At 47.7% G+C, this 13,156-nt stretch overlaps 1 protein-coding gene across 4 annotated transcripts in view; it reads right to left on the bottom strand.

Annotated features, from left to right (window-relative positions):
- Positions 1–13,156, bottom strand: part of ULK4 (unc-51 like kinase 4) — a 1,163,168-nt gene that overhangs the window by 1,139,791 nt on the left and 10,221 nt on the right. For all 4 annotated transcript variants that reach the window (XM_075315178.1, XM_075315180.1, XM_075315177.1 and 1 more), the window contains exon 2: positions 8,039–8,215. In XM_075315178.1, coding sequence (XP_075171293.1) covers positions 8,039–8,176 — 138 coding nt within the window. In that variant the 5' untranslated portion in view covers positions 8,177–8,215. The remainder of the gene's footprint in view (positions 1–8,038; positions 8,216–13,156) is intronic.

A 13,156-nucleotide genomic window follows, 5' to 3' on the forward strand; every position in this document is an offset into this window, starting at 1 on the left:
TTGGTTGCGTTCTGACCCACATCATTGATTTTCAATGGGTGGAGAATGCAGCCACAATGCATAAAAGAAGTGACATGCTGCTTTTTTTTCCGCAGCGATTTTGGGCATTTAAAACGCTGCGTTTAGAAACGCAGCGTGTGCATTGATTTTTCGGCTTTCTCATAGACTTTGCTGGGGAAGCTGAACGCATGCAGTTACGCTGCAGTTCAAAACGCAGCGTTTACGCAGGAAAAAACACAACATACGCACATAGCCTTACACCAACCAAGAAGCAACAGTGCAAACAGAACAAGGAGATATGGCATGGTTCAAAGTAAAACGAGGTGACAGATCAGGGTGCATCCTGTCACCATTTATCTTCAATTTATACGCAGAAGCTATTTTCAGGAAAAGTGGACTTGCTGGAGAAAACAAAAAAGGAATCAAAATTGCTGGACAAATCATCAACAATCTTAAATAAACACAAGATACAACATTGATAGTAACAAGTGTAGATGGAATGAAGGACTTATCAATGAGTGTCAAGATGGAAAGCTCAAACATGGGACTCCTACTAAATACAAAGACGACAAAGATATTGACGACTGCCAGGTGCGACCGGGACACATTTGAGATGGATAGTGACAACCTGGATTTGTAAAGGACTTCAACCTACTCGGATCAATGATAACTCAAGATGCAGCGAGAACAACGGACTTCAAGAGGAGAATAGCTATGAGCAAATCAACAATGAACTCACTAGACAAGGTCCTCAAATCGAGGAACAATACACGACTTGTACATAGTCAGATCTTTTCTGTAGTAACATATGGATGTGAAACCTGGATGATAAAAAAATAATACAGACGTATCAATGCCTTTGAAATGTAGTGCTGGAGAAAGAGTTTCAATACCATGGATGGCATGAACAACAAATCAATTATGCAACAAATCAAGCCAGGATCAAAGCAAGGATCATCAAGCTATGAATTGCCTACTTTGGACACATCATACGGAGAGAGCAATCATTGGAGAAGGACATTGTGGTCAGAAGAATAGATGGACCAAAGCGAAGAGGAAGACCGGCAACCCGATTATCTTGATACTATCAAGATAACGGCAGAGCTGACTCATCTAGGCTTGTACAATATTGATTTTTCTACAGAGCATTTATATATCAAGTCGCCATGGCTCTAGATCGAGCTGAAGGCTGTTAATTCTTTTATCTATATCCTTCTTCTCCATGGGTGATCTATTGTGGATTGATGGTCCTTGTCAGCAGATATTGTAAAGGAACAACTGTGCATGACGCTCACGTTCCAATGCTGCCAGGTCTACTGTCAGACTCTGCTTACAGCTGCAGGATTGATGACCTTTTAAAAGGGACATGTGACCACTGCAGTCAATCACTGGGTGAAGTGTTGACACTCTACAGTGACAAAATTCAGAGGTCCCATGCTCCTGAGACACAGCACCATTGCTGAAGCTGGAAACAGAACCTGGCAGGGGCCAAGCATTTAGGCTATGTCCACACTTCCGTTGTTTTGCTTCTGCGAGGTCCATCGTTGCGATGCAATGACGGATCCGTCGTTTTTGAGATGTCAACTGATGCAACAGATGTGTTATTTCACAGGATTCCGTTCACAGGAATCCTGTGAAAAAACTGATCCGTCGCGTCCGTTACATCCGTTGTGCGTCCGTTTTTTTACGGATCCGTCTGTGTTTGGGACAGCCCAATGGGTGTTCCAAACATGCTGGGCATGCTCAGTATAGCATGATGCAATCTAGCACCATAGACATCCATTATAGCTTTTGACGGATGGCGACGGAGGCCTGCGGAGTCCGTTTTTTTGCCGCTTCAAAAAACGTTACATTCAGCGTTGCTCCCACCTGACGGTCGGTCAGTAAACAACTGATCCATCACGCGGCGGATGCAACGCAAGGCCATCAGTCGCAATCCGTCGCCAATAAAAGTCTATGGGGAAAAAACGTTTTCCTGCAAAATATTTTGCAGGATACTGTAATTCCTCTAGGCGGCGGATTGCGACGGAAGCAAAACAACAACAGAAATGTGCACATAGCCTGATTCTTAAATTTCTAAAAGGAATAACTGAGGAATGGCTTAATAAAGATTTTAAAGAAAAGACGTTCCATTTACTAATCCAGATAGGCCAGTAAACTGAAAAGGTCCTCTTTAAAAAAGAGAATTTTGTTTACTTACCGTAAATTCTTTTTCTTATAGTTCCGACATGGGAGACCCAGACCATGGGTGTATAGCTTCTGCCTCCGGCGGACACACAAAGTACTACACTAAAAGTGTAGCTCCTCCCTCCGGGCATATACACCCCCTGGATGACAAATCTAACCAGTTTAGTGCAAAAGCTGAAGGAGGACATCCACCCATAAGTAGAGATAGAGTAAAACCCGGAATAACCGGAACCTCTGTCTACAACAACAGCCGGTGAAAACACACGGAACAAGAACTGCCAACAGGCAACAGGGAGGGTGCTGGGTCTCCCATGTCGGAACTATAAGAAAAAGAATTTACGGTAAGTAAACAAAATTCTCTTTTTCTTCATCGTTCCTTATGGGAGACCCAGACCATGGGACGTCTCAAAGCAGTCCAGAAAACTGAGAAGTAGGCAAAACCTAACTTCACAAATGGGCGACAGCCGCCTGAAGGATGCGTCTGCCCAAGCTCGCATCTGCCGAAGCATGAGCATGCACTTGGTAGTGCTTCGAAAAGGTGTGCAGACTAGACCAAGTGGCAGCCTGACAAACCTGCTGAGCCGTAGCCTGGTGCCTGAAAGCCCAGAGGCACCGACAGCTCTGGTCGAGTGCGCCTTAATCCCTGGCGGTGGAGGCACCTGAGAACATTGGTAGGCATCGGATATGGCCGACCTAATCCAACGAGCTAGGGTCGGTTTAGAAGCCGAGAGACCCTTGCGCTGACCCGTGGTTAGCACAAAAAGAGAGGTGCACCGCCTAAGAGCGGCGGTGCGCGACACATAGATTCGGAGCGCCCGCACCAAATCCAAAGTATGCAACGCTTTCTCAAAGCGATGCACAGGGGCCGGACAAAGGGAAGGCAATGAAATGTCCTGGTTAAGGTGGAAAGGAGACACCACCTTAGGGAGAAAATCCGGAGTCGGACGAAGAACCACCTTGTCTTGGTGAAAAAACAAGAAAGGTGACTCCGAAGAGAGCGCAGCCAAATCAGAGACTCTCCTGAGAGAAGTTATGGCCACCAGAAAGACCACTTTCTGTGAAAGACGAGACAAAGGAACCTCCCTAAGAGGCTCAAAGGGGGGTTTCTGTAAGGCCGTGAGGACCAGATTAAGGTCCCAGGGATCCAAGGGCCGCCGGTAAGGTGGAATGATGTGTGATGCGCCCTGCATGAAGGTGCGCACCTGGGCCAGTCGGGCGATACGCCGCTGGAACAATACCGACAGAGCCGAGACCTGTCCCTTGAGGGAATTGAGGGATAGACCTAGTTGCAGACCGGACTGTAGAAAGGACAGGATGGTCGGCAAGGAAAAAGGCCAAGGAGCATGGCCGGAAGAACGACACCAGGACAGGAAAATCCTCCAAGTCCTGTGGTAAATCCTGGCCGAGGAAGACTTCCGAGCCTGAGTCATAGTGGAGATGACTTCGGAAGGAATGCCTGAAGCCGTCAGGATCCAGGACTCAAGAGCCACGCCGTCAATCTGAGGGCCGCAGAATTCTGGCGGAAAAACGGACCTTGAGAGAGAAGGTCTGGGCGGTCCGGGAGATGCCACGGCACCTCTACGGACAGATGGAGCAGGTCTGGATACCAAGCTCGCCTGGGCCAGTCTGGGGCGATGAGTATGACCCGACGGCCCTCCATTCTGATCTTGCGCAGGACTCTGGGCAAGAGAGCTAGAGGGGGAAACACGTAAGCCAGACGAAACTGGGACCAATCCTGAACCAGCGCGTCCGCTGCGAAGGCCTGAGGATCGTGGGAGCGAGCCACGTAAACCGGGACCTTGTTGTTGTGCCAAGATGCCATTAGATCCACTTCCAGAGTGCCCCACTTGCGGCAGATTGACCGGAACACTGCCGGATGCAGGGCCCACTCGCCGCTGTCCACGGTTTGACGGCTGAGATAATCTGCCTCCCAGTTTTCTACGCCTGGGATGTGCACTGCGGATATGGTGGACTTGGAGTCCTCCGTCCACTGAAGGATGCGTTGAACCTCCAACATCGCCAGGCGGCTGCGAGTCCCGCCCTGGTGACTGATGTAGGCAACAGCTGTTGCGTTGTCCGACTGGACTCGAATGTGCTTGCCCGCCAACAGGTGGTGAAAGGCTACGAGAGCTAGAAGTACAGCTCTGATTTCCAGCACATTGATCGAGAGGGCTGATTCGGACGGAGTCCAAGTGCCCTGTGCTCGGTGGTGGAGAAATACTGCTCCCCAGCCGGAGAGACTGGCGTCCGTGTTGAGGATCACCCAGGCCGGAGTCAGAAAGGAGCGTCCCTGAGACAGAGAGAGGGGCCGAAGCCACCACTGAAGAGAGCTCCTGGTCTGTGGCGACAGAGCCACTAGCCTGTGCAAGGAAGAGGTCCGCTTGTCCCAAAAGCGGAGAATGTCCAGCTGCAGAGGACGCAGATGGAACTGGGCAAAGGGAACCGCTTCCATTGACGCCACCATCTGACCCAGCACCTGCATGAGGTGCCTGATGGAATGGCGGCGGGGCTTCAACAGAGAACGCACCGCCAGATGCAGGGACTGCTGTTTGACTAAGGGCAGCTTCACAAGTGCCGGCAGAGTCTCGAATTGCATCCCTAGGTACGTAAGTTCCTGGGTCGGGGTCAGAGTGGACTTGGGCAGATTGACAAGCCACCCGAATTGAACAAGCGTGGCGAGAGTGAGCGAGACACTCCGCTGACAGTCTGCACTGGATGAAGCCTTGACTAGAAGGTCGTCCAGGTAGGGGATTACTGCCAACCCCTGGAGATGCAGAACCGCAATCACTGCTACCATGACCTTGGTGAACACACGAGGGGCCGTGGCTAACCCGAAGGGGAGAGCCACGAATTGGAAATGTTCCTCTCCGATTGCAAAGCGTAACCAACGCTGGTGAGAAACCGCAATTGGTACATGCAGATAAGCATCTCTGATGTCGATGGATGCTAGAAAATCTCCTTGGGTCATTGAGGCAATGACCGATCGCAGAGATTCCATGCGAAAGTGCCGCACCTGAACATGCTTGTTGAGAAGCTTGAGATCCAGGATGGGCCGGAAGGAGCCGTCCTTCTTGGGGACTAGGAAGAGGTTTGAGTAGAAACCTCTGAACCGTTCCCGGACGGGAACCGGAACAATTACTCCGTTGACCTGCAAGGATGCCACGGCCTGTGAGAAGGCGGCGGCTTTGGAGCAGGGGGGAGTGGACATAAAAAATCTGTTTGGCGGGCTGGAAGAAAATTCTATCCTGTAGCCGTGGGAGATGATATCCCGCACCCACTGATCGGAGACGTGTTGAAACCACACGTCGCCTATGTGGGAGAGCCTGCCACCGACCAAGGACGTTGCTGGCGCAGCCAGATAGTCAAGAGGAGGCTGCCTTAGTGGCAGCGGCTCCTCCGTTCTTCTGAGGACGCGGCTTCGCGCGCCAGCTGGGTTTTCGATCCTTGGCTGAGTTAGTGGATGAGGCCGAGGGCTTAGAGGATGACCAGTTAGAGGAACGAAAGGAACGAAACCTCGACTGGTTCCTGCCCTGAACTGGTTTCCTGGTTTTAATTTGTGGCAAGGAAGTACTCTTCCCGCCAGTAGCTTCCTTAATGATTTCATCCAGTTGTTCACCGAACAGCCGGGACCCAGCAAAGGGGAGCCCAGCAAGGTACTTCTTAGAAGAAGCGTCTGCTTTCCACTCTCGAAGCCACAAGATCCTGCGGATCGCGAGGGAATTAGCGGAAGCCACCGCTGTGCGGTGAGAAGCCTCCAGAATGGCAGACATGGCATAGGATGAAAAGGCCGAAGCCTGAGAAGTTAAGGCAACCATCTCGGGAATAGAGTCCCTGGCGAGGGAATGTATCTCCGCCAGAGAAGCAGAGACTGCCTTAAGAGCCCACACTGCTGCAAAGGACGGGGAGAACGAGGCTCCTGCCGCCTCATATATAGATTTGGCCAGAAGGTCAACCTGGCGGTCAGTGCGATCTTTAAGGGAGGTGCCATCGGCCACAGATACGACTGTCCGGGCTGAGATTCTAGACACCGGAGGGTCTACCTTTGGTGAGTGAGCCCACTCCTTGACCACTTCTGGTGGAAAAAAAAAACGGTCATCAGAGCTACGCTTTGGGAAGCGTTTGTCAGGACAGGCCCTAGGCTTGGTAACAGTGGCCTGAAAACTGGAGTGGTTAAAAAACATACTCGTTGCTCTCTTAGGAGAGGTAAACTGGTGTTTTTCTACCAGAGAGGCTTGTTCCTCTGACACTGGTGGATTGAGGTTCAGTACGGAGTTAATGGATGCAATCAAGTCACTAACATCCGCATCACCCTCAGATAAATCAATGGGGTACATAGAAGTAGCGTCTGAGCCCACAGTAAAAGTATCCTCCTCGCCCTGCACCTCAGCTCGTGAATCAGAGCCGTGGGACGAGGAAGGAGAAGAGTCCCTGCGTCTCCGTTTAGGAGGACGGGGTCCTAAATCATGCTCTGGTAGCTCTGCAGAGCGAATCGGAGCAGCAGAGGCGCCCTGAGAAGGGGGCTGATGCATGGTTATTAGAGTCCGGGACAGCTGTCCCATGGAGTCGGCAAAAGACTGGGAGATAGCTCTTGAAAAAGATGCTACCCAAGCCGGGGGTTCAGCCACCGGGGCCGGAGCAGCCGGAGAAACCCCTGAGGAGGCTCCAGGCTGAGGCACCACCATGTTAGAGCAGGCATCACAATGTGGATATGTGCTCGGTTCAGGCAGAATGAGCTTACATGCAGTGCATATAGAGTACAGCTTTGCAGACTTGTTCCTAGTGAGAGACATGCTGCTGAGGTGGAGGCTCTGCAGTAAAGAATACACTCCTTTAGAATGACCCCCTGAGAGTGTATAATAAAGTCCACAACCAGAGGTTGTGGCTTACCAGACCGGTTTTTGTGTGCCCTCCGGATTCCACAGCCCGATCCCCCAGTGATGCAAAAGTTGCAGCAGCCAGCGCCGATCAGTGACTGAACGCTGAGAAAATGGCGCCGGAGTGAGGAGGGGGGGCGGGGTTGAGCTCAAGAGCGGGAATCGGAGGGCCAAGGAGAGATACAGGGGAGGGAAACATCTCCTCAGAGAGGAGTGTCCTCCCCTCTGCTGAACCGCCGGTGGGCGGCGCCGCACTGTTCCCCTGCATGACTGACATGCAGGGGAGCCGAAAACGAAACTAGGCCGCAACTGAAGCCGGGGCCTAGATTTTTACATGCGGCCGGCGAGCAGGCACCTTCGGCGCGGTTCTCAGGAAAAACCTAGAGAACCGGCCGGAAATTACAGCAAAGTAAACAAACACACTCTCCCCACAATAAATGCATAAGGGACCCCTGAATAACGTCTCAATACTTAGCTTTTGAGACGCAGGGCCATGTCCCTGGGGGGGGGGGGGGAGCGCTCCGTCCGGCAGGATCCCGACAGGGCGGCGGATGGAGACCGGTCTTCTGCACAGCAGAGAGAACCGTGATGGCTCCCACTTCAAGCCAGAGCCTCAGGGGATGGTGAAGGAGTGCGGCATGTGAAGGCTCCAGCCTTGTAAATCAACCTTAACAGCACCGCCGACACAGTGGGGTGAGAAGGGACATGCCGGGAGTCCAGACTGGACCCGCTTTTCTTCCAAAAACTTAAAAATCAAAAATCAGAGGATGCATTGTGTGTGTGACCTCCTGAACACAAAGCATTGAACTGGTTAGATTTGTCATCCAGGGGGTGTATATGCCCGGAGGGAGGAGCTACACTTTTAGTGTAGTACTTTGTGTGTCCTCCGGAGGCAGAAGCTATACACCCATGGTCTGGGTCTCCCATAAGGAACGATGAAGAAAATAAAAAAAGTTACTTTATCATCACATACTTACCCAGTTAGTAATCTCTGCCCTTTTGGATTTTTCTATGCGTAGAATTGCCACAAAGTTGATTGTGCCCTTTCTTCTACCTTTGTACACAACAGACTTGCTCCCCTTCCCAATTTCTTCATAAAGGATGTAGTTTTCCATTCTTTTTGTACTAATTCTTGCTTCAGAACCTGAAAAATGCTAAAAGTAAAAATTCTAGTTATACGAACATTTCCTGTAGAAGTAAACAAAAGGACAGAACAGAAACTAAACATATGTTTGTATGTAGAATGCGTCGACATGCACGTCAAATACAAAATAGTAAACCAAAGCAACACTAAATCTCATTAAAATCCATAAGAAATAATAAAAAAAAACGTTACAAAGGGAAGAAAACTTATCAAGATGAGACAAAAATGACAAATAAATACTAAGGATATCTAAAATGGGTCATGAAGATAGTATAAAAGTCACAGAGCAAAATATTCAGTACAAATACTAAGGCATGGTATTACAAATTCTGGAAAATCCAGATATTATGTAAAAGCAAAAATTAAAAGAAATTACATGAAAAATAAATCAGCGGTAAAGTCCACTGTTCACCCACAAGACATGGCACACATTAGCCTATGGCTTTGTTTCCAATGCATGGCTCCTGTTCTCTTAGGATGGGTCTGTATGTGATTGAAATTTCCCATGTAAATATGATCCATCCGCAGTATATTACAATATCAGCCATATAGATAAGAAATCAGATAATCTCATGGACGCACTGCAGAATTTATCCGCACAGATGTAGACCTTCAGTGTGGATTTTACATCCATAGTAAGTCATTGTCTGTTTCCAATCTCCACTACACATCCCAGCCCTTTTAATGAAGAGGAGTTACACGTGCGGACTGTGGAGTGGATTCAGCCCACATTCAGCATTCTGGTGGTCTCTTTTATTTTAGGTTTGAAGATAAAGTATTCTTTCAAATTCACAAAAGTACTAAGTCTTGAACAATAATAAGAAAACAGGTGACAGTGGTCAGACATAAGAAAACCAAACGAGGAGAACATGATGGGCCAAATGTGAGTCAGACCACGGGAAAACATAAAAGCATGTTATAGTGAGTATCAAAACTATAAACTATCCAATAATTAGTCAGTGGGGTAACTGAAGAATCCAAAGGTAAATGGTGATTTAGGTTTTAGCATGATCCACAGCAGGTTATGTTAAGGGACTACCACCACAGAATGACTGGTCACACCATGTACAGGCGCTGGTGCATCATAGTATGTCCATACCTATATGCACCTTGTCACCTGCTAGTTTTCCCGCTATCTCCACTCTCCCTCTTGTTTGATTGATGGCTCTGGCTGCATAGACCATTGAAGGATGGAGAAACATAGGAAGACAAGTGGCCAGGTACACTTAAAGGTTCAGTCTTGACAAGACGCACCGGGCGCCTGTACTTGGTGTGAAAAGTCATTCTGTATACACAGTCCCTTATAGGCTGTCTCTGATAAAAAGTTGGGTCATAACAGGGATGGTAGGAAGAAATACAGTGCCTTGCAAAAGTATTCGGCCCCCTTGAACTTTTCAACCTTTTCCCACATTTCAGGCTTCAAACAAAGATAAAACATTTTATTTTTTTTGTTGAACAATCAACAAGTGGGACACAATTGTGAAGTTGAATGAAATTTATTGCTTATTTTCAACTTTTATAAAAAATAAAAAAATGAAAATTGTGGAGTGCAATATTATTCGTCCCCTTTACTTTCAGTGCAGCAAACTCACTCCAGAAGTTCATTGAGGATCTCTGAATGATCCAATGTTGTCCTAAATGACTGATGATGATAAATATAAGCCACCTGTGTGTAATCAAGTCTCTGTATAAATGCACCTGCTCTGTGATAGTCTCTGTGTTCTGTTTAAAGCGCAGATAGCATCATGAAAACCAAGGAACACAACAGGCAGGTCCGTGATACTGTTGTGGAGACGTTTAAAGCTGGATTTGGATACAAAATGATTTCCAAAACTTTAAACATGCCAAGGAGCACTGTGCAAGCGATTATATTGAAATGGAAGGAGTATCATACCACTGCAAATCTACCAAGACCTGGACGTCCATCCAAACTTTCATCTCAAGAAGACTGATCAGAGATGCAGCCAAGAGGCCCATGATCACTCTGGATGAACTGCAGAGATCTATAGGTGGTGGGAGAGTCTGTCCATAGGACAACAATCAGTCGTACACTGCACAAATCTGGCCTTTATGGAAGAGTGGCAAGAAAAAAGCCATTTCTCAAAGGTATCCATAAAAAGTGTTTTTTAAAGTTTGCCACAAGCTACCTGGGAGACACACCAAACATGTGGAAAAAGGTGCTCTAGTCAGATGAAACCAAAATCAAACTTTTTGGGCACAATGTCAAACAATATGTTTGGCGTAAAGCAACACAGCTCATCACCCTGAACACACCATCCCCACTGTCAAACATGGTGGTGGCAGCATCATGCTTTGGGCCTGCTTTTCTTCAGCAGGGACAGGGAAGATGGTTAAAATTGATGGGAAGATGGATGGAGCCAAATACAGGACCATTCTTGAAGAAAACTGTAGGAGTCTGCAAAAGACCTGAGACTGGGACGGAGATTTGTCTTCCAACAAGACAATGATCCCAAACATATAGCAAAATCTACAATGGAATGGTTCACAAATCAACGTATCCAGGTGTTAGAATGGCCAAGTCAAAGTCCAGACCTGAATCCAATCGAGAATCTGTGGAAAGAGCTGAAAACTGCTGTTCACAAACACTCTCCATCCAACCTCACTCAGCTCGAGCTGTTTGCAAAGGAAGAATGGGCAAGAATTTCAGTCTCTTGATGTGCAAAACTGATAGAGACATACCCCAATCGACTTGCAGCTGTAATCGCAGCAAAAGGTGGCGCTACAAAGTATTAACTTAAAGGGGACGAATAATATTGCATGCCCCAATTTTCAGTTTTTTATTTTTTACAAAAGTTTAACATAAGCAATACATTTTGTCCTACTTCACAATTGTGTCCAACTTGTTGTTGATTCTTCACCAAAAATTAAAATTTTTTTATCTTTATATTTGAAGCCTGAAATGTGGGAAAAGGTTGAAAAATTCAAGGGGGCCGAATACTTTCGCAAGGCACTGTATATTGGGACAACTATGGAAAGGGAAGGGAAAAGAGGGGGGATGGAGAGGGAGCTGAAAGCTACACAATGGATGTAAGGGTGTGAGGAAGAGTCAGAATCTATATTGTTCCGTAGACAAAGGGCTGGTGCGGTGAAAGGAGTATGGCTCCTGTATTCAGCCAATGGTGGACACATTTTTTCCAATTCATCAACCCTCTCGGTCAGTACTGCTCTGAGTGTCTCATTAATCATTTATCACGAGGCCCATTTTTTCATATCCACTTTCTCCAAGCAGAAGCAATACACAGATTGGCCCCAGGAATATTGTGGATGTGCTTGTCTTACATGGCCTCCCATGGGTTTTTCTGTAAGTTGTGACCTGTGACTCAGAGGATAAGTAAGTACACCCTAATCTGGAGCCTACATGTCTTGGGGTAGAGCCACCAGATATGATATGCCCCTGTAAAATGACAGTCTCTGAAACACTGAGAGGAGTAGCTGGGAACGGCATAAGCTATTCCACGTGGAGACACGTACCATCTCCTCATGACTTTATAATCGGTTTCCAGCATTAGGGAACAGTGTAACATTTGTGAGAAAACAAATCGGAGTCTACATCAGTAAAAGTGGTGCCAATGTCAGATTCCAGCAGGAGGTGTAGATAGGGAACGTCTGTGAGAGGTTAGAAATATCTAGCTATAGAGTGAGGTGATGTCCGTTGTATGGGGTTTTTGGTAACAACAATGATCAAATGGACTAAGAGTATAGTGGACCCAGATCCATTTCCAACCACTGGCCATTGCTCAGATCAGAGCTATCTCTCATCTCGGCCCATTTCTGCAGGATTCCAGTTGTAAATCGCTGCCATTCTTCTGCAGGGTGTGGCTGAAGCTTTTGCGCCTGATCCACATCTATGCTGAAAAATTACAAAGCTGCTGCTTTACTGCAGATTACTCTGAAGTTTTACCTGTCCAAACCAAGTACAGGCGCCCAATGCATCTTGTCGTGGCCAAACATTTACATGCATCTTCCCACCTGCTGGATTTCCCATCTACCTCTGCCCTTCTCTGGCGCTATAAAAGGCAGAGTCAATGAATTAACAGGGATCAGGATATAGGTATTAAGCCAGTTTCAGACAAGTGTGATATCCATTTTTAAGACGGATGCCACACGTACCCATGTTATTATATGCTGTTACTCACACGGACCGTGTGACCCCGCATGCACACACGGAGACTTGTCCTTTTTTTCTTCGGTATCACGGGTGTCCCACGGATCGCACACTGATGTGATCCGTGTGACACGTACCAAAGAAAACACGGGTCTTTGAAATAATAAAAAAATTAAAAAAAAAAAATTCTATATTCACCTGTATCCAGTACTGCTGTCTTCGGCTCTGCTGTCTCCTGCTTCTGACCCCCGCTAATTATGCTCACTGAATATTCACTGCACCTCAGACCTGGCAGCAGGAGCATCTCCAGGGACAGCATCGCCGGAGACAGGTGAGTATCCAGCAAGCAGTGTATGTGCAGTGACGTCCAGGAGGCCATCCGAGTTCCCAATGAACTCTGATGAACCAGTGAAGTCACCGTTGTGACACCCGCTGTAGCGTGGGTGTCTCGGGGATGACATCAGGAGGTCATCAGAGCTCATTGGGAACTCCAATGAGCTCCTGGGCGTCACTGCACACACACTGCTTGCTGGATACTCACCTGTCACCGGCGATGCTGTCCCAGGCAATGCTCCTGCTTTGTGGTGTGAAAAGCAGTGAATATCCAATGAGCATAATTAGCAGGGGTCAGAAGCAGGAGACAGCAAAGCCGAAGACAGCAGTGCTGGACACAGGTGAATATAAAAAAATCTTTTTATTTTAAAGACACGTGTTTTCTCCGGTACGTGTCACACGTATGCAAACACAGATGACAGGTGACACATGTATGACCATACCCATGCTTGTGGCTTGTACCTGATTAAACAGGGCCGTCTGAAACCGGCT

This window comes from Anomaloglossus baeobatrachus, chromosome 6 (assembly GCF_048569485.1).
Source record: "Anomaloglossus baeobatrachus isolate aAnoBae1 chromosome 6, aAnoBae1.hap1, whole genome shotgun sequence".
Lineage (NCBI taxonomy): Eukaryota > Metazoa > Chordata > Amphibia > Anura > Aromobatidae > Anomaloglossus > Anomaloglossus baeobatrachus.